The following is a 25,398-nucleotide window of genomic DNA, read 5'->3' as shown; positions in this document are numbered from 1 at the left end:
GCATAATGAGACCCTGTCTCGGGGGAAAAAAAAAAAAAACAGAAACTAGGTAGGATAGTGAAAGGCAAAGGAGAATTTTTATTATTTTGGGCGGAGTGATGATGAGTCAAGTTTTAGACATGTTGATTTCCGTGTCTGTAAGATACCCAGTAAAGATGTTTCATGAAAAGTTGTGTGTGGAGCTGAGAGAGATCTGTCTGGATTTATTTAAGGATTATCAACATTAAGATAGTATTTGTGGCTCTAGAAGTGGAATGAAATCATCTAGTAAGAGTGGAATGAGAAGAGGGCTAGGGATATCAAGATAGAGCAGCAGAAGTAGAGCTTCCAAATAGACTCAACGGAAGGGCCAAAAACAGGAGGAAGCCCAGAACCGTCAGTGCCACAGAATCCAAGTGGTAGAGAGACTTGTTTTAACCTTTTAAAGTCTCAAATTTAGAATTTTAAAATGTTTCAATCCAAGAATGTAACTAACATAAGACTCATTAATTTAGTAGAAGGTAAAAGGTGGCCTAAACTTAATGATCCTTTCCTAAGGGGACAAATTGAACCTCTTCTAAGTGTTTGTGTGATAATGAGATATAATTTATATATACATTTTAAATGTGCAGTTTAATGGTTTTTTAGTATATTTACAAGGTTATTCAACCACCATCACTGTCTCCTTCCAAAACATTTTAATCACCCCGTAAAGAAACTGATACCCATTAGTCACTTGCCATTCCCTCCTTCCGCCTGTTCTCAGCAACCACTAAGCTACTTTCTGTCTCTCTGGATATGCCTTTTCTGGATGTTTCATATGAATGGAATCATGAGATATGTGGCCTTCTGGATCTAGCTTCTTGCTCTTATTGTAATATTGTCATGGCTCATCCATGTTGTAGCATGTATTTGTACTTCATTTCTTTTTAGAGCTGAATAATCTGTAATATGGAGGATATACCATATTTTGTTTATCCAATTTATCAGTTGATGGGCATTTGATTGTTTCTACTTTTTGATTCTGTGAATAATGCTGCTGTGAACTCCTCATGTACAAGTTTTTGTATGAACATATGTTCTTGGATATCTATCTAGGAGTGGAATTGCTGTATGTTTAACTTTTTGAGGGACTGCCACACTTTTCCAAAATGGTGATGCCATGTTACCATCTTAGCAGCAGTGGATGGGGTTCTGGTTTCTTTACATTTTTGCCAATGGTTATTTTTTTTTTCTTTTTTTTTTTTTTTTTTTTTTTGAGACAGTGCCAGACTCTGTCACCCAGGCTGGAGAGCAGTAGCGCAATCTCAGCTCACTGCAACCTCCACTTCCCAGGCTCAGGCCATCCTTCCACCTCAGCCTCCCTAGCAGCTGGGACTGCAAGAGCTTGCCACCATGCCCGGCTAATTTTTTGCATTTTTGGTAGAGACAATTTGCCATGTTGCTACCTGGTCTCATGAGCTCAAGACCAGTCTGGGCAATATGGCAAAACCCTATCTCTACCAAAAATAATAAAAATCAGCTGGGCGTGGTGTTGCATGCCTGTGGTCCCAGCTACTCAGGAAGCTGAATGAAACAGGAGTGCCACTGCACTCCAGCCTGGGTAACAGAGCGAGTCCTTGTCTCAGGAAAAGAAAAGAAAAGAAGACAGACAGATGGCTATAGTTCTAGGGTTTATGTATTCCAACTATTTTGTGAATGATTCTGGAGTTTGAATGTAATGATTGAATAATAGTATCGTAAATACTGTTACTTAGCAGAGTGGAAGGGAAAGTGTAAAGAATAGAGCAGAAGATTTATGAAGGAGGACACTCATAAGCTTGTGAAAGTGGAGTTGTGGTAAGAATAGAGAACAGTATATAAAGGCAGCATCCTCTCTGCCAATGCAGAAAGACCATATGAAAAATAAGAAATTGAGAGTTTTAAGTAAATAAAGTCTGCTAGAATATACTTCTGTCTGCCTTTTGAAAGAATGGGCTGCAAATCATTTTTATCTTAAGAATGTGTCATCAAAACTTGGTTGACCATCTTGTTTATAGTGAAGCAAAAGAGTACAGTGGTGCAGCTGGCTCTGACCTCAGTGGCCTATGTTCATAGCACACGTCAGAGCATAGGTCACGGGTCAGAGCCAGCTGCACCACTGTAGCCATATTTTCGCTCTGCATGACTAACAGCATTTCAACTCAGTGTCCTCTTATTGTTTAGAATTGGGATCTTTTGGACTTTAGGGCATCATATCTAAATGTATTACTTGTCTACTTAGTGTAAGGGATAATGTTCTCGATTGTTGAAGTAATATGGTGCTATTTTTTCTTTTATTGTTTTTTAATTTTTTTTTTTAAAACAGATGGGATCTCACCATGTTACACACGAGCTGGTCTTGAACTGCTGGGCTCAAGTGATCCTCCTACTTCAGCCTCCCAAACTGCTGGGTTTACAGGCATGAACCACCATACTCAGCCAATTTTTTGATCAGTGTTTGTCATATGCACTGAATAGGAAATTTGTCCTGTTAGATCAAAAGAAAAAAATCGGATCTTATTGAAGTCTGAAAAGTGGTGTAAGAGTGGATATATATGTTAGTGTAAAGAAATGAGTCTTTGATCAGAATATCTCTATTAGAACCATGCTTCTTACTGGATACATTTTAATAATTAGCATTTAAATTAAACCTGGTGCTGGGCATGGTGGCTTATGCCTGTAATCCCAGCACTTTTGGAGGCTGAGGCAGGTGGATAATCTGAGGTCAGTAGTTTGAGACCAGCCTGGCCAACATGAGGAAACCTTGTCTCTACTAAAAATGCAAAAATTAGCTGGGCATGGTGGCACACCACATGTAATCCCAGCTGTTTGGGAGGCTGAGGCAGGAGAATCACTTGGACCCGGGAGGCAGAGGTTGCAGTGAGCCGAGATCACACTATTGCATTCCAGCCTGGGTGACAGGGCGAGACTCTGTGTCCAAAAAAAAAAAAAAAAAAAAAAAAAACAAGCCCTGGTGATGATTTAACCTGCTTGAACTAAACCCATTTGTATTGCTTGAATTTGCCATCTATAGGGTGCACTCTCTGTGACCGTGCCTATCCCTCAGACTGCCCCGAACATGGACCTGTGACTTTTGTTCCTGACACTCCAATAGAGAGCAGAGCAAGGCTTTCTCTCCCAAAACAGCTTGTTCTTCGTCAGTCAATTGTGGGAGCAGAAGTTGGTAAGAACCTTGGAACTGTAAAACACCATTACATCTCTTCTTTCTTTGTAGGGTAGAGTTGTGAAAGTAGATGTGTATAATTTAGTAATTATTTGGACCAAAAGTCAATTCATGGCTTAAGATTTATGCTTTTAGGGAATATTGGTCTTGTCCAATAAATCAAGTCAAAAACATTATTGGAAACTTCTTCTTTGTTAGAATCAGTATTGAGCAAAAAATCTTAGACTCAGTCTTTGAAGATTTGACTTTTATTCTCAGCTGTCCCATCCACTAACAATTATTTTAATAACACATTTCTTAAAACTTAGTTTCTTTTATAGAAACATGGAAAATTCACCACTGATAATGACAAATTTAGATCAAATATTTGTAAAGTGTATAATGCTCCTTAGGAAAAAGGAATAAAGAATGTAGATTGCCAGACTTTACTTAGCCATATTAGAATTTAGCATGGCTTCTGAGTTACTGTGACATGGAAATATAAAATTGGTCTCAAAAAAACAAACAAACCCTGGTGATATTTAACCTGCTTGAAATAAACCCATTTGTATTGCTGGAATTTGCCATCTTCACGGTGTGCACTCATTATTCTTTTAGCTGCAATTTGGGCATGAGTCATTTTAAAGCACCAAACAGTAAATTAGCTAAAATAGAACAGTGATTTAAGCACAAAAGATTTTAGAAGTTTGACTTATTTTTATAATTGCTTTATATTTTTACAGTAGAATAATGTTTTCTGTTCTTTTTAATTTATTTATTTATTTATTTATTTTTAAGAGACTGGCTCTCACTCTTGCCCAGGATGGGGTGCATTGGCTGCACATCTAGAGTGCAGCACCTCAAATGCAGCCTCAACCTCTTGGGCTCAAGTAGTCTTCCTGCCCCAACCTTCCAAGCAGCTAGGACTATAGGCATGTGCAACCATGCCCAGCCAATTAAAAAAAATTTTTTTTGTAGAGACAGCATTTCGTTATGTTGCTGAGGCTGGTTTCGAACTCCTTGCCTCAAGCAGCCTTGCCTTGGGCTCCCAAAGTGGTGACTCATTATATTTGTGAGTTACCATGCCACAGCTTTTTATGTTTGACTCCAAAATAATGTATTTGGAGAGACATGTATAAAACTGGGTTCAGGAAATTTCTGATACTGCTTCTTACTCAGCATTTATTGTGAGCCCTCTGTTATCTGTTCATTACATTTTATATATTTACAGGCTAGGACCCACAAGGCTTAGCTGTCTCTGAGGAGTGCTAGCATATTAGATTCACTAAAAATAAGATTCTTTGCATGGGTGAAGCACCTCTCTTCTGTATCCTGCTGTTTAAATCATTGATTGTGGAGTTGGTGTCCTTCCACTGATAGGTGTATGGACTGGAGAAACCATTCCTGTGCGGACTTGCTTTGGGCCTCTAATTGGCCAGCAGAGTCACTCCATGGAAGTAGCAGAATGGACAGACAAGGCAGTTAACCATATCTGGAAGGTCAGTCTTGATGCAACTTTTCTGTGGCTTTTGGCTGTTTTTATTAGTTAGAGATAGTTAAGAAGAAATGATACAGTGCCATTCACTGGTTAGTCATTTATTTAATATACATTTTTTTAAAATGTTACTTTCTGTCATTCTTGGTAGCCAAGTTACACAGCGAAACATCAGTGACTAGAAATAGAAGACAAACTGTTTTTGTCTCTGTTTTGTGAGTTAATCCAATCATTTTAACCATTTAATGCATTCTAATTACTTGTGACAGCTGAGGCCATAGACTTTGTTTATATGATAAAAGTCTTATTTTATAATCAACTAAAACATTCCTCAAATATTTACCTTAGGAAACAATTCTGAAATAAAAAGCTAAGATTATTTTTCTAGTTTTCTTTTCTTTTTTTTTTTTTGAGATAGAGTCTTACTCCGTCACCCAGGCTGGTCTGTGCAGTGGCACAATCTTGGCTCACTGCCACCTCCACCTCCCAGGCTCAAGTGATTCTTCCACCTCAGCTTCCTGAGTAGCTGGGATTACAAGCACCTGCCATCATGCCCAGCTAATTTTTGTATTTTTGTAGAGACAGGGTTTCTCTATGTTGGCCAGGCTGATCTTGAACTCCTGACTTCAGGTGATCCATCCACCTCAGGCTTCCACAGTGCTGGGATACAGTCATGAGCCACTGTGCCTGGCCTGTTCTTGTAGTTTTCTAATGAGAGAGGTTAGAAATGCAAGATTTTCACGTAGACATCTGTTGGGAATGATGCTTGCAAAATTGTAGTACGGGGAAAATGGGTCTCGTGATTATTGGAAAGGTAAGGTACTACAGTCATTGGGAACTTTAAATTTGGAATGCTAGGCCCAAGTGGGAAAATAATAAGAAGGAATGATCCTAATGGACATTTAGTCATTTAGTGCCTACCATGTGACAGGTGATGAAGACCAGGTAGACCATTTTTTTGTCTTTTCCAGGCAAAGGGTGAATAATCAAAATGTTAATCTCTTCACTGAGCACTGATTGTAGGTCTCTGATGGTCTTTACTGTATTGCTGGAAATAGGGAGAATATTGAAATGATAGCATGTTGGAGAAGGCAGGAATATATTTTCGCACTAACTGGGAAAGCTACTGCAAATGAGTAAATGAGATGATTGCTCGCCTAAGTGTAGTGTAGTGTACTTTATTGCATGTCAGTGCATTTGACATGTGTGTTTGCTTTCTGTTGGCAGATATACCACAATGGTGTCCTAGAATTCTGCATCATCACAACTGACGAAAATGAATGTAATTGGATGATGTTTGTGCGCAGAGCCAGGTATGAGCAGTCTTGGATGAGAAAAATAGTTATCATTTAGATGTTTTTCAGTAGAAAGCTTTGCATGAAAGAGGGAAGAGTTAAGAATCCAAATTACACCGATACTTGGACATACTTAATGCCTAAGGCAGCCAGGCATGGTGGCTCACACCTTTAATCCCAGCAGTTGGAGTGGCTGAGGTGGGAGAAGTGCTTGAGGCCAGGAGTTTGAAACCAGCCTGGGCAACACAGCAAGTCCCTCGTCTCTAAAAAAAGATTTTTTTCAAATTAGCTGGTGTTAAGGTATACCTGTGTAGTCCCAGCTGTTGGGAGGCTGAGGTGGGAGGATCACTTGAACTGAAGAGTTTGAGCTATCATACTATAGTGGTGCTGCTGCATTCCAGCCTGCGTGACAAAGTGAGATCCCGTCTCAAAAAAAACAAGAAAGAGGCTGGGCACGGTGGCTCAAGCCTGTAATCCCAGCACTTTGGGAGGCCGAGGCGGGTGGATCACGAGGTCAAGAGATCGAGACCATCCTGGTCAACATGGTGAAACCCCGTCTCTACTAAAAATACAAAACAGTAGCTGGGCATGGTGGCGCGTGCCTGTAATCCCAGCTACTCAGGAGGTTGAGGCAGGAGAATTGCCTGAACCCAGGAGGCGGAGGTTGCGGTGAGCCGAGATCGCGCCATTGCACTCCAGCCTGGGTAACGAGTGAAACTCCGTCTCAAAAAAAAAAAAAAAAAAAAAAAAACAAGAAAGAAAGAAAAGCTTACCAAGAACAATATAGTCACCACTGAATTTGCAAGTGGATGCCTTTTCTTTATATTGGCTGTTAGTCCACCCCTGAGTTACTAGAGTTAATTCTTGTTTAGCTAGCTATCTCTATGTCATTTTCATACTTTTTTTTTTTTTTTGCTTCCAGTAACAGATTCTAGTGTTTTTGACTATAAAAGGTCATTAGCTAATGTGCTGAAATAAGAATACTGTTTCTCTATAACTGCCTTCTCATAGACAGGACAGGGAATTACAAAAACATTCCAGAGAAAATAGTTCTGCCTAAGCTTTCATATAGGATTTTGCACTGGGGGGAATGTTATGTTTAGTATGCATTTCAAAATTAATGTGCCTGATCTATTAAATGTGATAACTTAGGAACCGGGAAGAGCAGAATTTGGTGGCTTATCCTCATGATGGAAAAATCTTTTTCTGCACTTCACAAGATATCCCTCCTGAAAATGAACTGCTTTTTTATTACAGTCGAGATTATGCTCAGCAGATTGGTAAGTTAATATAAGATGTGTTTATCATGAATCTAGCATAATAAAAATACCAAAGACCAGGATTAAAGTTTTGTTAATTATTTACATGTTAACTGAAGCAAATCATGTACCTTTGTTTGTATAAAAGCAAACTATTACTTCTATATTTGAGTGTTAAAATTTGTGAGGTTCTTCACAAGCTGAATGTTATTGACCAAGCAGTATTCATATGACATGATCTTTTATGGTAGGGCTTTGGTTTGGGGCATTAAAGTTCCTAAGGCTACTTTTCAAGCTAGTACCATTGAGATATAAATTCACAAAGGACAAAAAAGTTCCTTGGTTTGATTTAACCTCCGTAGGCTTTCTCTTTGCTGTGCTGTTTAATCATGACGAGTGATGTTTAAGAGTTTATGTATGCTACAAAATCTAAATATTTTGCCTAGAAAAGAGACCTTATAATCCAGTATTTACCAAGTGCTTTCTTTGTGCCTGGTACACTATTTGATATGTGTATTTAAAGATAAGGTCTCACTCTATCAGGCTGGCATATAGTGGTGTGAGCATGGCCAATTGTAACCTTGAACTCCTGGGCTCAAGCAGTCTTTCTGCTTTAGCTTCCTAATTAGCTAGGACTACAGATGTGCACTATGCCCAGCCAATGATTTTTAAGTTTTTTTTTTTAATGGAGATGGGGTCTTGCTGTGTTGCCCAGGCTGATCTTAAACTCCTGGCCTCAAGTGATCCTCCCACCTTAGGCTCTCGAAGCACTAAGATTACAGGCATGAGAGCCACTGTGCCTGGCCCTTAGTACAGTACACTATTTTAGATGCTGGGGATAGAGCACTGATAAGACATTTTAGTTTTATAGGAAGTGGGCAAATAGGAAATTTTGGAAGAAAGGAGAACTGCAAGCAGTGATTGTTAATATCAAGAACAAATTTTAAGATTCAAGTATCAGGAAATAATGAGTAATTTTTTTTTTTAAGGTGTTCCTGAACACCCAGATGTGCACCTCTGTAACTGTGGCAAGGAATGCAATTCTTACACAGAGTTCAAAGCCCATCTGACCAGTCACATTCATAACCATCTTCCTACCCAGGGCCATAGTGGCAGCCATGGGCCAAGTCACAACAAAGAAAGGAAGTGGAAGTGCTCAATGTGCCCCCAAGCTTTTATCTCTCCTTCTAAACTTCATGTCCACTTTATGGGTCACATGGGTATGAAGCCCCACAAGTGTGATTTCTGTAGCAAGGCTTTTAGTGATCCCAGCAACCTGCGGACCCACCTCAAGATACATACAGGTAAGTTGTGTTTGGACCAACAGAATGGAATTTTTGCAACAATTAGAAAATGTGGTAGTAAAGGCTTTGAAGAGGGATTATAGGTGGAGTTGAGATTTGATGTCAGAGAAAGAATCCAGGGTGGTAAATCTTTGTGGTTTAACAGATTCCTTGGAAGCTGCCACTTCCAGTTAATAAGATGTTCTGCTTTCCAGGTTTACCCACCATAGTTAGAAGGTGCCTGGGAAAATGCAGTTAATAATCAGGAAGTTGATCAATGTGTTTGAACATAAAGGGAATTTTATAGAAGCTTCTGAGTCTGAGCTTCTCATTAGAGCTCACCCCCTAGTCACCAGCCACAGCCAGTTTCTCTCCTTTAATATTATTGCTCAGTAAATACTGCGACAATTTATTTTTTGAGCTTCCATTTTCTAAACTCCATGCAAAACAGCGCCTTTCTTTTAGTATTTAAAAAAAAATTTTTTTTTGAGACAGGGTCTCACTCCGTCACCCAGGCTGGAGTTCGGCGGCACCGTCTTGGCTCACTGCAAGTTCTGCCTCCAGGGCTCAGGTGATCCTTCCACCTCAGCCTCCTGAGTAGCATGGACTGCAGACCTGTGCCACCACACCTGACTAATTTTTTTATTTTTAATATAGATGGGGTTTTGCCATGTTGCCCAGGCTGGTCTTGTACCCCTGGGCTCAAGCAATCTGCCCACCTCAGCCTCCTAAAATGCTGGGATTATAGGCCTGAGCCATCATGCCTGGCCACTAACTTTTTGAAATGCATGCTACAAAATAACTGATGGTTTTAGCTTTCTTGTTTGAGTCATCTTTTCTCCAAATCTTCAGAAATTTCTTCTCATTCTTTTGCAACAGAGACCTTATGGTCCACAAAGCCTAAAACTCTATCTAGCCTTTAAGAGCCTTGCTGACCACTGACTTAGAGAAATCTTATTTTTGCATTCCTGGAAGGATTTTTATTTCATCCCTGGTTTCTGAGGCCATATTATATGTTTTAAAAAAGTAGAAAACTATAAAATCTAGCTTGTAAAAATGTTTCCCTATAGACAAGTCCTAGAATTCATGAAGTTTTTTTGCTTAATGTTTGTGTTAGGTAGGGCACTAATCATTTTTTTTTTTTTTTCAAGTTTTAGATATCACCTATAAATTTTTTAAAAATACATGTTTAGGTCAGAGGTCCTAAAGGAGATCAGATTAATCTACTAGCTTTAGTTGCACAATAAAAACTCAGTGGCTCTGAGTGTCCCCTCATAGACTACCCTAGAAAGTAAAGTGCCACTTAGCAGTCAGCTCGGTTTCATTCCTGCCTCTGCTGCATGCCCATATATGTACCTGCTTGTCTCAGGGATGCCAGCAGTTTTTTTCTTCATGGGTAATACCTTGGGGTGATTTGCAGGTCAGAAGAACTACAGGTGTACTTTGTGTGACAAGTCTTTCACCCAGAAGGCTCACCTGGAGTCCCACATGGTTATCCACACTGGGGAGAAGAATCTCAAGTGTGATTACTGTGACAAGTTGTTTATGCGAAGGCAGGACCTCAAGCAGCACGTGCTTATCCACACTCAGTAAGTAACCCTTCAGCCAAGACGTCGTTCCTCAGGTGGTGAGTCTTCGTGTGGCTGCAGCTGCCCTTGAAGGGCGTGGGAGTTCTGGCTCGTTATCTGTTTCCTGCCTTGGTACCATGGTAGATACCTCCTGTGTTCCGTGTAGCCAAGCTAAGGTTGGAATGCTGTTTTTGCTGTTAGCCTAGAAGATTTCACTTGTTAGCTTTCTTTTTATTTTTCACATGCACTGTTTTGTCATGTCTTCAAAAATATAGAGGCAAAAAGGGCTATTGACTGCAAGTGGTTGCTTATAGTTAGACGATAGTGTGCATAGGAGAGAGGGATGGAATGAGAGGAGTGAAAGTCAGCAGCTACACCATGAAGAGTCTTTGATCCTATTAAGAAAATTCAATTTCCTTCTAGAAATAATGGTGAGACGCTGAAGTATCTGCCAGCCCCTGCCATTCTGGAACTGTTCTGTTGGGGGGGTGTGTGTGTGTGTGTGTGTGTGTGTGTGTATGTATGTTTCTGAATTACAGTAAAAAAAAAAAATATCGTCTTAACCATTTGTAAGTGTCCAATTCAACAGTGTTAGTTACATTCACATTGTTGTGCGAGCACTATAGGATTTTAAGGAAAGAGTGTCATAGTGATATACCCATTCTGTTAATAAGAAGATTACTCAGGCAGCTGAGTAGAGGATGATTGAGGGTGGAGAAGACCACATATTGGAAGGCCAATTAGGAATTTATTGCATGAATCCAAGTGTAATTAAATGTCTAGACTGCATTAGTCACAGTGATCGTAGAAAGAAGAGATAGATTTTGTTGTCTTTAGCTTTTAGCAAGTGTCACAAGAGGAAGAAAACATATGGAGATTCTCTTTAGAAATCTGTCTTCACTGGAAACATTATATTCTTAATGTAGAATTTAGATAAACACTTTGCTTTGGTAGCAGTTCTGTCTCCTTCCTCATCACAACGCAGCCGGAGACATTAAACAGCCAAGGAGTCTGGATCTACCTTCCTAACTCTCAGAAGGACATTCTAAAACAAAGACTTCTTTAGTTTTATTGCTAGTGTGAAATTTTAGAAAATTAGACAAATTATCAAATATTACATTGGACTGTGCTATATTGGAGCCAAAAGAGATCCTCAGGATCATCTAGTCTAACAGCCTGTCTAGGCAGCCCAGCTTGCGATAATAAAATACCACAGACTGTGTGGCTCAAACAACAGAAGGGAGACACAGTGAGAGAAGGCAGCCATGCAGGCCGGGAAGAGGGCCCCACCAGAACCCAGCCAGGCTGATACCCTCATCTGAGACTTCTAGCCTCCAGGACAGTGAGAAAATACATTTCTCTTGAGAGAATGAAACAGAAAGAATGAGAGCTCTGATCTCTTCTCATAAGGACACTAATCCCATCATGGAGGGCCCATCCTCATGACCTCATCTAACCCTAATTGCCTTCCAAAGGCTCCACCTCACATTGGGGGTTAGGACTCCCATCACACTGGCTTTTAGGGCTTCAACATATGAATTTGGGATCGGGGGATAAATATTTGTCCAGAAGACTGCCCGTTATAATTGCTAGAAACTGAAAAACAGCAATTGATGCTAGGACCCTACCTGTGGGAATTCTAATTTAATTGGTCAGAGTTAGAACCCTGGCCTTGGTATTTTAAAAAGCTCTCCAAGTGTCTCTCATGCGCAGCCGGGGTTAAGGACTACTGACTTCATCCATATGCAAGACTGATTTCCACAGTGTCTCTGGCAAGTGGATATATTGTTTCTTAAATATCACATAATTATAGTTTGAGGAAAAGTTTTGCTTGAATCAAACTAATATCAGCTTCTATCCTTTCATTTTACATTTGCTTAGCAAATGTGGATCTGGACTCTTTGTCAGGATGAGAAAGTATGGTAAGCCTCTTTGCCAAACTTTCATAGGATAGAAGTTTTTTGGACTGTCAAAACTTAAAGCTGGTTTAAGTGATTCATATAAGAAGCGCTATTCCCTCAAAATATTTTTGAAGGAGACTTTAGGCTTCCTATGGAGATCATTGGTAAAATTTTCAGATGCTCGTATTTTTACTTTGGGGCATTTCAAAGCGGATATAGTAATATTGGCAGTCTTTTTATTTATCTACTTAAAAAGAAAACAGGCTGGGCACAGTGGTTCATGCCTGTAATCCCAGCACTTTGGGAGGCCGAGGCTGGCGGATCACCTGAGGTCAGGAGTTTGAGACCAGCCTGGCCAACATGGTGAAACCCCATCTCTACTAAAAATACAAAATTTATCTGGGTGTGGTTGTGGGCACCTGTAATCTCAGCTAGTCCAGATCACGCCACTGCACTCCAACCTGGGCAGTGGAGCAAGACTCCGTCTCAGAGAGAGAGAGAAAAAACAACTGTAGCTGTAAACCCAATTGTAAGAGTTCTCCCTCAGTGTTCCCCCGAGAGTGGAAGGGTTGACAGAACCTTGCTTTGCCCTACCAGTAAAAAAGAGGAACTGAGAGGAAGAGCAGTGAAGTTTACTCCCCAGATCATCTTGTCTCATGGCTTTAGATACTATCTTAATGATTTATGTCTCCAGCTTCTTACACCTCACTATCACCCAGCAGCTCTGATGCCCTGGATGTCTACTAGGCAACTTAAACCTAATCTGTCCAAAACTCAACTCAATATTACCCCACAAACTTGATTTCTTCCGGTGCTGAACAGCTCATTAAATGGCACCACCATTATTCACCTCAATGGTCAAGCCAAACACCTTGGAATAATTCTCAACTCAGTTTTTCCTTCCTTCCTTCCTTCATTCAACTATCATCACCTTGTCCAGATTACTGGCTTTTCTTGTATGGATGGCTTCAGTAGCCTCCCAGTTGATCTCCCTGCTACTGCTTCTATTTCTCTGTTCCACGGCACAGATGAACACATTTACACACAGTATTCTGTCCATGGTGCCAGAACAATCCATTTCAAATATAAGTCATTTTTGTGCCTGCCTCTACTCATAAATCTCTGGTGGCTTTCCATTGTATTTGTATTAAAAACTTTTTACCAGGCCGGGCGTAGTGGATCACGCCTGTAATCCCAGCACTTTGGGAGGCCGAGGTGGGTGGATCACGAGGTCAAGAGATCGAGACCATCCTGGTCAACATGGTGAAACCCCGTCTCTACTAAAAATACAAAAAACATTAGCTGGGCATGGTGGCGCGTGCCTGTAATCCCAGCTACTCAGGAGGTTGAGGCAGGAGAATTGCCTGAACCCAGGAGGCAGAGGTTGCGGTGAGCTGAGATCGCGCCATTGCACTCCAGCCTGGGTAGCAAGAGTGAAACTCCGTCTCAAAAAAAAAAAAAAAAAAAAGCTTTTTACCATAGTCAGAGGTCCCTTATGATGTGGTGATAGTACTTAACTACCTCTCCTGTTCACCTTTTACTTTTCATATTCTGCTTTGGCCACTCTGACCCTCCCCTTGCTACTCCTTGAGCATACTAAGCACATCCAGTCTCAGGGCCTCTGCCTTAGAAACTTCTCCCTCCAGATACCTGCATGTCTCCTTCCCTTCATTCAGGTTTCTGCTCAAATAGCTCCTCAGAAGGGCCTTCCTTGACTATCTTATCTAAAATAGGACCCATCACTTTTACCTGGCTTCATGTGTTTTCATAGTCCTTATTGCTGTCTGATACCATGTTATACATTTGCATATGGTATAATCGCTCCACTAGAATGCAAGAATCAGGAAGACAGGGACTTTGTTTACCCACATCCTATAGCCCTAGCAGCTAGAACGGTGCCTGGCATATATTAGACACAGTAAATACAAACATGTAAAAACCAGAAGGCTATAAGATGAAAAGTCAGACTTCTGATTTGGGTTTTGTTGTGGGCAAGTTACTTAGTAGTTTTTATGCACATGTTTCCTATCTGCAGAATTAAGAGGTTGGATTAGATTGGTGGTTTTAAAACTGCTCTGGGGAATTCCAAGCATTCTTCAGTAGAGGATGTGAGAAATGCTAAGGAAGCCAGGCTTCAGAACCCCCAACTGCACCCTATCACTCCTTCCAGGATTTTATTAATAACTTGCTTTAACTGTTTCATATTGGGGTTTCATAAAGACATGGGGTTAAACTGCTCAAAAAAGTTAAAAAATTCCTGGTAAGTGTGATCTCTAAGGTTCTTTTCAGCTCTAAAATGTCTAGGCCAGGGTTACTCAAACCTTAACACTGTTGACATTTTGACCCACTTAAGTTTTTGCTATGGGGCTGCCCTGTGTATTGTAGAATGGTTAGCAGCATTCTTGGTCTTTTCCCACTAGATGCTCATAGTACCACCCCTCACCAATATAACAGTCAGAAAGGCCTCCAGACATTGCCAGATGCCCCCATAGAGGCAGTCACCCCCTACCTGAGAACCCCTAGTCTATGAAAAGGACAGAAAAATGGCAATTCCATTAAAGTGGTATTAAAGGAATACAAATAACAGCATAATGAGATACATTATATGCTGGCTAATTGGCAAACATTTTCAAATTTTAGTCTTCCAGTTGTTGAGAATGTGAGACAGCCGGAACCACCAGTGATAGATGTGCATATTCAAACAACTGCATTGGAAAACAGTTTGTCATTATCTTGTAAAGTTGAAGATGTGCATATCCTTTGATTCAGCTATATAGCTCTTGGGTATATACCCTAGAGAAACATATATACTGCAGAGCACCATACAAGTATTGAAATGTCCAAATGCCAGGTGCAGTGGCATGCACCTGTAGTCCCAGGTACTTGGGAGGCTGAGGCGGACAGATCACATGAGCTCAGGAGTTCAAGGCTGTAGTGCACGATGATCGCACCTGTGAGTAGCCGTTGGACTCCAGCCTGAGCAACACAGTGGGACCCTGTCTCTAAAAAATAATAATAAAAATTTTTAAAAATTTAAAAGCATTCATAGCACTCTTGCTTGTGATAATAAAAAACTGGAAGCCACCAAAATATCCATTTCGCTAGAGACAAATCCAGTACCGTAGTTAAGTTGTGGCATATTTGTAAATAGTATACAGCAGTGAAAGGGAATAAGCAACTGATACATCAACTTCAATGAATTTTGTCAGCATCATATTGAGAGAATGCAGCAAGACAGAAAAGAAATATATATAGAATACATAGAATTTACATAGAATTCAAGAATTTATATAGAGTTCTAAAATAGGCAGAATCAGCCTATGTTGCTTTAAACTATGCACATTTTATGAGTCTTCTGTATATTGCCTATGCAAAAGCCTGATTCAGGAGGATAGAGTTGCTCTGACAAAGGCCTGAGGTAATGAAGAATAAGTGTTGCCTCAGTTGTTATTTGCAACCCCAAATCAAACATTTTTTCTTGTGTTCCTCTTAGAGAACGCCAGATCAAGTGTCCCAAGTGTGATAAGCTGTTCTTGAGAACAAATCACTTAAAGAAGCATCTCAATTCTCATGAAGGAAAACGGGATTATGTCTGTGAAAAATGTACAAAGGCTTATCTAACCAAATACCATCTCACCCGCCACCTGAAAACCTGCAAAGGGCCTACCTCCAGTTCATCAGCACCAGAGGAGGAAGAGGAGGATGACTCAGAAGAGGAAGATCTAGCAGACTCTGTGGGGACAGAAGACTGTAGGCTTAACAGTGCTGTATATTCAGCGGATGAGTCTCTCTCTGCACATAAATAAAAGGAAAAGAAGCTATTTTGGATGAAAATACAAATGGAAAAATACACATAACCAATTATCTACTATAATGGTTTTTATATAAAATAGTTCCTGATATATTTTCAGCCAATAGTCGGAACAGATTGAATGGGAATGAGTAAAGCACTTACAGAAGAGCATCCTATTGAAAACACTTTAAAACAGAGTAGGAAAAGAGAGCATGTGGCCTGTTTTAATGATGGACTGGGAGGGAAGTGTCAACTTCTGAGGTCTGTTTTTTATTTACATGATAATCTGGGAGATGGATTTATGCCTGAATCAGAACTGCCTTCTGCTCAAACAATTCAGATATATTGTTTCACATTCTTCCATTAATCTATTTTCCTTCTGGTCCTGTGACTTGGTAACATTCTAAACTTTGTCCTTGCCCCATAGCTATCCTGATTGCTGACTGTTTTATGCAGACTCATGTGACTTATACTCACCACAGCATGGATTGGGACACAGTGGCATAAGTGTGTTACTTGGCAGCTAGTAAGTTTAAAGTAGCACCTGCCTTAACTGCTAGCTGCTTGGGAGTTTAGGGTAGATCTTGCTTTCCAGAGTTTCAGCAGGTGCCTATAGGGCAAATAAAAAAGCAGCAGTCAGTCAGTAAGCAATGATGGAGAGAAGAAGAGGAGAAGAGATGCCTGGCCTCTGCCCAAGAAACTAGCTTTGATGGAAGCCTGAGCAAGTCATCTGATTATTGTTACATAGAGATCTTTGTAGGTTTAGGCATGGCTCTCTGTCTCCAGTAAAGCTTCCAGCCATTCAAACAAAGGGGGCCTGGAGGTATAAAGAGCCCAAATAATGCCTGCTGGATTGTCAAATGATGAGTACATGTGGACTCACCTGAGGAAGGGAAGGAAGGGAATAATCTTTTATGTTTCGTGTACCTTATGGAAAGTGTTAAGATGCCATTAAAACATTGCCAACTCAAAACAACAAATGACTACAAATGCATTAAATGCATGTGCAAAGTTAGGTCTTCCCAGTTGTTTCCATGCTGAGGAACCTCATCAGAGAAGCTTGGAAAAGGCCAAAGGATTTGGAAGGTAAAGAAGGTTGAATGTGGTGACATGGGCCTGTTTTTAGGGTCCCAGCTTAGTTAAGTCACCTGTGCCCCCAGTCATTGTGTCTCCAATGCACATCCAGCGTTTTTTAGAAGCAGACCCACCCTTAAGTTGACAGGGTTGATGGAACATGCTCTCCTGCTCAAGGCACAACCTCTGGGCTGGAGTAGAGGACTCTGGTGGGAAGGTTTTGCTGCTAATGTATTTATGGAATGAATGTATTTCATTCAAGTCTGTATTCCTCTAGGAAGGATTGAAATTAAAGCTTTTTTAAAATACAGGATTCCTCTGGTAGTCTCGTTTTATGGAGGAAGGAGATGAGTGAGTCTTCTAGAGAAAGTCAAGTACAATTTGAATTTTTCTGAGGTTAAAGGAGAGAAAGCACTTCCAGAGTATTACAGCTTTGAGATCATGTTCTTACTGTTTCTGCTATTAGTGCTTGGATAAGCTGCTTCCAGCCCTCTTCTGCCCTCTTCCTCCCTAAGGTGTGCCTTTACTCTGTTACCTCCTTGGAGAAGTGTGGCAGGTCTGCAGTGTGGAGGGTTGGGGGTGTGTTGTGGGTGGTTAGGGGTGGCTGCTGACACTGAGTCGTGATGCTTCCATCAGGGCAGTCATGGTTCCTAGGGCAGCTTCAAACTCAGTCTTTTGCCAAAGGCATCCAGCTGGCAGGCTCCCCCGTTCCCAGGAAACCACTAGTACTGGGACTATAAGCTCCCCTTCTTCCTTTATCTCAGTGGCACACACTGAGTTAATTTCCTTCATTCTCAAGACTGAAATAATGCCCAAAATAGTTACACGTAGAGTCACAGAACCACAAACAGCAGAGGAAGCTTGGAAAACTTTAGTGAGAATGTGGCTATTACTGCTTAATATTTATAACTGTCTGGTTTTTTTTAACTTCTTAGTTTTAAATTCTAGGTCATTTTCACAAGATGAATAGATGATTAAGTACCTTTTGACACGATTGTATTCAGCCTTTTCTGCCCATTTTTGGTGGCCTTATTTATTGCTGCTGTTGAGTAAATGGTCGCAGTGAGAGGCAGGATGTGTATGTAGGCTCTAGAGCCCTGCAGAATGTTCTCTAGTGTGGGCTTTGCTGTGTGATAGTTTGTAACCTCAGCCAAATTATGTAAGTTCTCTATGCCTCTTTACTGTAAGTGGAGAGTATTAAGAGTGCCACTTCATTATACTGTTAGATGTTAAGTTCATACATGGCGGTGGCTCCCACAGTGCTCAACACAGAGTAAACAATAGCTAATATTCTTCAGTTTTCAATTAGTCTACATTTTCCATTTTAACATAGGTTTCTATGCTAAAAAAAAAAATTGAGGTATAGATGACCCAAGAAACCCTAGATTTTAGTAATACAACTAAAACTGGAATAATTTGAGTTTTCAGGGCCAAAGCCTATAAACTAGTTCAGAGTATTCTTGTAGCTCCCAGTGTATGCTAGGCGTTTCCTTCCCAAAAAGGTGAGTTGCTCGTGATCCTGGCATTTTTGTTGTGCTGAGATTCTCAGAGGGCATAGGTAACAGGACCTAGAGTTTTCAGCCTTTTCACACTGTTGACCTGTGTACCCACTTTTTAGTAAACACTCCTTTCCTGTGCCCTGATGCCAGAAGGTCAGCCCCTCATCAAGTATGTAAGCTTAATTAACTGATCACCAAACTGCATCTTGGAGGCACACACTAAGAAACGACATGTCTCCATGTACACAAGTGATTATGGTCTGTTACAGGCTGAACAGACTACGCCCCACCAATGCTCCAGAATCATGTTGAAGTCCTAACCTCCAGTAGTCTCAAAATGTGACTGTAGTTGGAGATATGGTCTTTAAAGAAGAAATTAAGTTAAAATGAAGTCCTTAAATTAGGACCTAACTCAATGTGACTAGTGTCCTTAGGAAAAGAAGATTTGGGCAAAGCCTTATGCAGACGGAAGATGTGAAAACAGAGGAAGAAGATGGCCATCTACAAGCCCAAGGAAAGAGGCCTGGAATAAGTCCTTCCCTCACAGCCCTCCGAGCAATCCTGCCATTGCCGCCGTCTCGGACTTCTAACCTCCAGAACTGCAACCGAGACAATACATTTCTGTTTAGTCTCCCCAGTCCATGGCAGTTTCTTGTGGCAGCCCTGGCAAACTAAACAGTCTAACCAAGTAAACACTCTTGATTGCTTAAAGAGGAGCAGCTTCCAATATAGTGACTTCAGTTTAACCCCAGTTTACAGATTAGCATGAATATAGAGGCAGTCACCATTTCTGGTGGATTTCCTGCTAGCAGATTTCCCTACTACTGAAAGGGCTGAAATCACTCAACTTCTTTCCTCCTTAGATTTTCTTGCATATGTTCTGTTGCAGATCATTAGGCACCCAGGCCTGTGTAGTCCTCAGACAAGGATAGCATTCTTTTCAAAAACCGTTTATTAAATGCTGGCACAGTTTAAGGCATGGTAGGGAGAACAGAATAATGACTAGGGCTCTGCTCCTGCCTTTGGATAGCTTTGCAGCAGCTCTAACACCTGACCTCACTTCAGGATTATCTAAGGGAATAAGAGACATTTAAGTGTCCAGGTGAGCTCCAGCCCTACTGATGAGCTTCAAGGACTCCCTAGGTGATTGTGAAGCAGTCCACAGGAGTCCTATTCTGGGAACCATGCAAGATACATATGGCAGATACGTATACCTAATGCAAGCCAGACTCTTGTCAGCCTTATAATAGAGGAACGGAAGGTTCGTAAGATCTAGGGGCAGGAGTGAAAAGTCACTTCTAAGAAGAGAAGTCTAAGAAAACTGGTAAAGAAAAGTGGGCAAGGGCTGAGCACAGAGGCCCATGCGTGTAATCTCAGCACTTTGGGAACCTGAGGCACGTGGATTGCCTGAGGGCAGGAGTTTGAGACCAGTCTGACCAACATGGTGAAACCCTGTCTCTACTAAATAAAAAGTTAGCCGGGCATAGAGGTGCATGCCTGTAATCCCAGCTACTTGGGAGGCTGAGGCACGAGAATCACGTGAATCCGGGAGGTGAAGGTTGCAGTGAGCTGAGATTCATGCCGCCGCACTCTAGCCTGGGCTACAGAATGGCTCTCTTTAAAAAAAAAACAAACAAAAATGGGCAAGACAAGCCTGGATCTGTGGTGGAGACAAAGACGACTAGGCTTTGAGAAGAGTGAAGAGACTGTGTATGAAAAAATAGATCACAGATCTGAGATACAGGGCTGAACATTTTAGAATACCTGGTTTACCAAATCAGTAACAGTTATTTTCATTTATTTCATTATTCATAATTGAAATAAATTATTTCAATTATTTTTGAGATGGAGTCTCACTCTGTCACCTAGGTTACGGTGCAGAGGCACAATCTCAGCTCACTGCAGCCTTGACCTCCCAGGTTCAAGCGATTCTCCTGCCTCAACCTCCCTAGTAGCTGAGATTACAGGCGCCCGCCACGAATACCAGCTAATTTTTGTATTATTAGTGGAGACAGGGTTTCACCATGTTGGCCAGGCTGGTCTCGAATGCCTGACCTCAAGTGATCCATCTGCCACAGCCTCCCAAAGTGATGGGATTACAGGCATTAGCCACTGTGGCCAGCCCAGTTTTTAAATTATTATTATACTTTAAGTTCGGGGGTATGTGTGCAGAATGTGCAGGTTTGTTACATAGTTGTACGTGTGCCATGGTAGTTTGCTACATCCATCACCCCATCTAAATTAGGTATTTCTCCTAATGCTATCCCTCCCCTTGTCCCCCCACCCTTCAACAGCCCCAGTGTGTAATGTTTTCCTCCCTGTGTCCATGTGTTCTCATTGTTCAGCACCCACTTATGAGTGAGAACATGTAGTGTTTTGTTTTCTGTTCTTGTGTCAGATTACTGAGAATGATGGTTGCCAGCTTCACCCATGTCCCTGCAAAGGACATGAACTCATCCTTTTTATGGCTGCATAGTATTCCATGGTGTGTATGTGCCACAATTTCCTTATCAAGTCTGTCATTGATGGGCATTTGGGTTGGTTCCAAGTCTTGGCTATTGTAAACAGTGCCGCAGTAGACTTACATGTGCATGTGTCTTTATAATACAATGATTTATAATCCTTTGGGTATATACCCATTAATGGGATTGTGGGGTCAAATGGTATTTCTAGTTCTAGATCCTTGAGGAATAGCCACACTTTCTTCCACAGTGGTTGAACCAATTTATACTCCCACCAACAGTGTAAAAGCGCTCCTATTTCTCCACATCCTCTCCAGCATCTGTTGTCTCCTGATTTTTTAATGATTTCCATTCTAACTAGCATGAGATGATATCTCATTGTGGTTTTGATTTGCATTTCAAATGACCAGTGATGATGAGCTTTATTTCATATGTTTCTTGGCCACATAGATGTCTCCTTTTGAGAAGTGTCTGTTTGCATCCTTTGACCACTTTTTGATGGGATTGTTTTTTTCTTGTAAATTTGATTCTGGATATTAGCCCTTTGTCAGGTGAGTAGATTGCAAAAATGTTCTCCCATTCTGTAGGTTGCCGGTTCACTCTAATGATAGTTTATTTTGCTGTGCAGAAGCGCTGTGGTTTAATTAGATCCCATTTGTCTATTTTGGCTTTTGTTGCAATTGCTTTTGGTGTTTTAGTCAGGAAGTCCTTGCTCACGTGTATGTCCTGAATGGTATTACCTAGGTTTTCTTCTAGGTTTTTTATGGTTTTAGGTCTTAGTTTTTGCATAAGGCATAAGAAAGGGATCCAGTTTCAGCTTTCTGCATATGGCTAGCCAGTTTTCCCAATATCATTTATTAAATAGGGAATCCTTTCCCCATTGCTTGTTTTTGTTAGGTTTGTCAAAGATCAGATGGTTGTAGATGTGTGGCATTATTTCTGAGGCTTCTGCTTTGTTCCATTGGTCTACATCTCTATTTTGGTACCAGTACCATGCTGTTTTGATTACTGTAGCATTGTAGTATAGTTTGAAGTCAGGTAGTGTGATGCCTCCAGCTTTGTTTTTTTGTTTGTTTGTTTTCTTTGCTTAGGATCGTCTTGGCTATAAGGGCTCTTTTTTGGTTCCACATGAAATTTAAGGTGGTTTTTTCTAATTCTGTAAAGAAAGTCAATGGTATCTTGATGGGGATAGCATTGAATCTGTAAATTACTTTGGGCAAGTATGGCCATTTTCACAATATTGATTCTTCTTAACCATAAGCATGGAATGTTTTTCCATCTGTTTGTGTCCTCTCCTTTCCTTGAGCAGGGGCTTGTAGTTCTTGAAGAGGTCATTCACATCCCTTGAAAGTTATATTCCTAGGTATTTTATTCTCTTTGTAGCAATGGTGAGTGGGAGTTAACTCATGATTTGGCTCTCTGTCTGTTATTGGTGTATAGGAATGCTTGCGATTTTTGCACGTTGATTTTGTATCCTGAGACTTTGCTGAAGTTGCTTATCAGCTTAAGGAGATTTTGGGCTGAGACGATGGGGTCTTCTAAATATACAATCATGTCATCTCCTTATAGAGACAATTTGACTTCTTTTCCTAATTGAATACCCTTTATTTCTTTTTCTTGCCTGATTGCCCTGGTCAGAACTTCCAATACTATGTCAAACAGGAGTGGTGAGAGAGAGCATCATTCTTGTCTTGTGCCTGTTTTCAAAGGGAATGCTTCCAGTTTTGCCTATTCAGGATGATATTGGCTGTGGATTTGTCATAAATAGTTCTTATTATTTTGAGATATGTTCCATCAATACCTAAGAGTTTTTAGCATAAAGGGCTGTTGAATTTTGTCAAAGGCCTTCTCTGCATCTATTGAGATAATCGTGGTTTTTGTCTTTGTCTGTTTATGTGTTAGATTACGTTTTATAGATTTGAGTATGTTGAACCAGCTTTGCATCCCAGGGATGAAGCCAACTTGATCATGATGGATAAGCTTTTTCATGTGCTGTTGGATTTGATTTGCCAGCATTTTATTAAGGATTTTCGCATTGATGTTCATTTGGGATATTGGCCTGAAACTTTCTTTTTTTAGTTTGTCTGCCAGATTTTGGTATCAGGATTATGTTGGCCTCATAAAATGAGTTAGGGAGGATTCCCTCTTTTTCTATTGTTTGGAATAGTCTCAGAAGGAGTGGTACCAACTCCTCTTTGTATCTCTGGTAGAATTTGGCTGTGAACCCGTTTGGTCCTGGACTTTTTTTGGTTTGTAGGCAATTGCTGCCTCAATTTTAAACCTTGTTATTGGTCTATTCAGGGATTTGACTTCTTCCTGGTTTTGTCTTGGGAGGTTGTAAGTATCCAGGAATGTATCCATTTCTTCTAGATTTTCTTTTTTTCTTTTTTTTTTTTTTCAAAAAAAAAGAAAAAAAAAAAAGAAGAAAGTAGAGGGAAGAAAGAAGAAGAGGAAGAGGGAGAGAGAATGGAAGTGTTGCTTTATTGCCCAGGCTAGAATGCAGTCTAAAAATGGGTATTAAAAACCTCTTTTCTACCAATAATTGTGCTTAATAATGGAGACAGGAAAAAATGAGGGAAGAAAATAACAAACAAGCAGCCAACCAATATTTCATTTAAACCTGTAAGTAGGTGTGATGTGGTGCTAATAAGAGTGTATATTTTGCGTAGTTAAAGTGGAGAGTTCTATAAATGTTTATTAAGTTTACTTGTTCCGGATCTGAGTTCAAGTCCTAGATATCCTTGTTAATTTTCCGTCACATTGATCTGTCTAATATTGATGTTGAAGTCTCCCACTTTTATTGTGTGGGAGTCTAAGTCTCTTTATAAGTCTTATGTATCTGGGTGTTCCTGTATTGGGTGCGTATATATTTAGGATCGTTAGCTCTTCTTGTTGCATTGATCCTTTTACCGTTATGTAATGCCCTTCTTTTCCTCTTTTGATCTTTGTTGCTTTAAAGTCTATTTTATCAGAGGCGAGAATTGCAACTCCTGCTTTTTATTTATTTATTTATTTTTGCTCTCCCTTTGGTTGGTAAATTTTTCTCCATTCCTTTGAGTCTTTGTGTATCCTTGGATGTGAGATGGGTCTGGATGCAGCATACCGATGAGTTTTGGCTGTATCTTTGGATTGGGGGATTTAGTCAATTTAAATTTAGGATTAATAATAATATATGTGAGTTTAATACTGCCATTTGATGTTAGCTGGCTGTTTTGCCCATTAGTTGATGTAGATTCTTCATTATGTTGATGCTCTTTACTTTTTGGTATATTTTTGGAAAGGCTGATACTGGTTGTTCCTTTCTATGTGTAGTTCTTTCAGAAGCTCTTGTAAAGCAGGCCTGGTAGTCATGAAATCTCTGAGTAGTTGCTTGTTCACAAAAGATTTTATTTTTCCTTCACTTATGAAGCTTAGTTTGGCTGGATATGAAATTCTGGGTTGAAAGTTCTTTTCTTTAAGGATGTTGAATATTGGCCCCCACTCTCCTCTGGCTTGTAGGGTTTCTGCTGAGAGATCTGCTGTAAGTCTGATAGGCTTCCCTTTGTGGTTAACCCGACCTTTCTCTCTGGCTGCCCTTAGTATTTTCTCCTTCAATTCAACCCGGTGAATCTGACAATTATGTGCCTTGAGGTTGGTCTTCTTGAGGAATATCTTTGTGGTGTTCTCTATATTACCTGGAACTGTGATCTCCTGTAGAGGGAGAGGTGTTCTGATTTTGTGTATTCTCAGCCTTTTTAGGCTGGTTTCTTCCCTTCATTATAAATTTATCCATCTGTCGTCTTTGTAATTACCGACTTTCTAATTGGGTTTCTGAGTGGACTTCCAACTTGATTCCCAGCACCAGAATCTGAGCAACCCACTGCGTGGCCAAAACGGCGGCATTAAGATTGATGGTGCTTTTCTGACTCTGCACCAAGAACCGCTGCACCGAGGTGCTGGCAAAACCGCCACGCCAGCCACAAAAGTCGCGCTGGCGACCCATGGGGCTCCTCCGCTGGGAATCTCTTGGTCAGTGAGCAACAAAAATTCGTCTGAAAGTGTGGTGTCCTCTCGTTCTCTGCCCTTTCACTGGGAGCTACAATCCCGAGCTGCTAACGATAAGCCATCTTGTATCTCTCTCCTCAAGATTTTCTGGTTTATTTGCATAAAGGTGTTATAGTATTCTGTGGTGGTAGTTTGTATTTCTGTGGGATTGGTGATGATATCCCTTTTATCATTTTTGATTGCATCTATTTGATTCTTTTTTCTTTTCTTCTTTATTAATCTGGCTAGCGGTTTATCTATTTTGTTGATCTTTTCAAAAAACCAGCTCCTGGATTTATTGATTTTTTAAAGGATTTTTTTGTGTCTCTATCTCCTTCAGCTCTGCCCTAATCTTAGTTATTTCTTGTTTTCTGCTAGCTTTTGAATTTGTTTTGCTCTTCTAGTTCTTTTAATTGTGACTTTAGGATGTCAATTTTAGATCTTTCTCTTTTCTCTTGTGGGAATTTAGTCCTATAAATTTCCCTCTACACACTGCTTTAAACATGTCCCAGAGATTCTGGTACATTGTGTCTTCGTTCTCATTGGTTTCAAAGAACATCTTTATTTCTGCCTTCATTTCATT

The 25,398-nt window shown here is 40.5% G+C and overlaps 1 protein-coding gene across 4 annotated transcripts in view; it reads left to right on the top strand.

Moving 5' to 3' along the window:
• The window catches only part of PRDM4 (PR/SET domain 4), a 91,313-nt gene that overhangs the window by 12,263 nt on the left and 53,652 nt on the right, over positions 1-25,398 (top strand). For 2 of the 4 annotated variants that reach the window (XM_032300233.1, XM_032300236.1), the window contains exons 6-12: positions 3,035-3,184; positions 4,544-4,662; positions 5,886-5,971; positions 7,106-7,233; positions 8,202-8,516; positions 9,916-10,084; positions 15,458-17,144. In XM_032300233.1, coding sequence (XP_032156124.1) covers positions 3,035-3,184; positions 4,544-4,662; positions 5,886-5,971; positions 7,106-7,233; positions 8,202-8,516; positions 9,916-10,084; positions 15,458-15,770 — 1,280 coding nt within the window. In that variant the 3' untranslated portion in view covers positions 15,771-17,144. Of the gene's footprint in view, positions 1-3,034; positions 3,185-4,543; positions 4,663-5,885; positions 5,972-7,105; positions 7,234-8,201; positions 8,517-9,915; positions 10,085-15,457; positions 17,145-25,398 lie in introns of those variants that run through there. The other 2 variants (XR_004275800.1, XR_004275799.1) reach the window with 1 other exon arrangement.

This window comes from Sapajus apella, unplaced genomic scaffold, assembly GCF_009761245.1.
Source record: "Sapajus apella isolate SASKATOON/1434 unplaced genomic scaffold, GSC_monkey_1.0 scaffold2, whole genome shotgun sequence".
Taxonomy (NCBI): Eukaryota; Metazoa; Chordata; class Mammalia; order Primates; family Cebidae; genus Sapajus; species Sapajus apella.
This window is presented reverse-complemented; position numbering and strand designations above follow the sequence as displayed.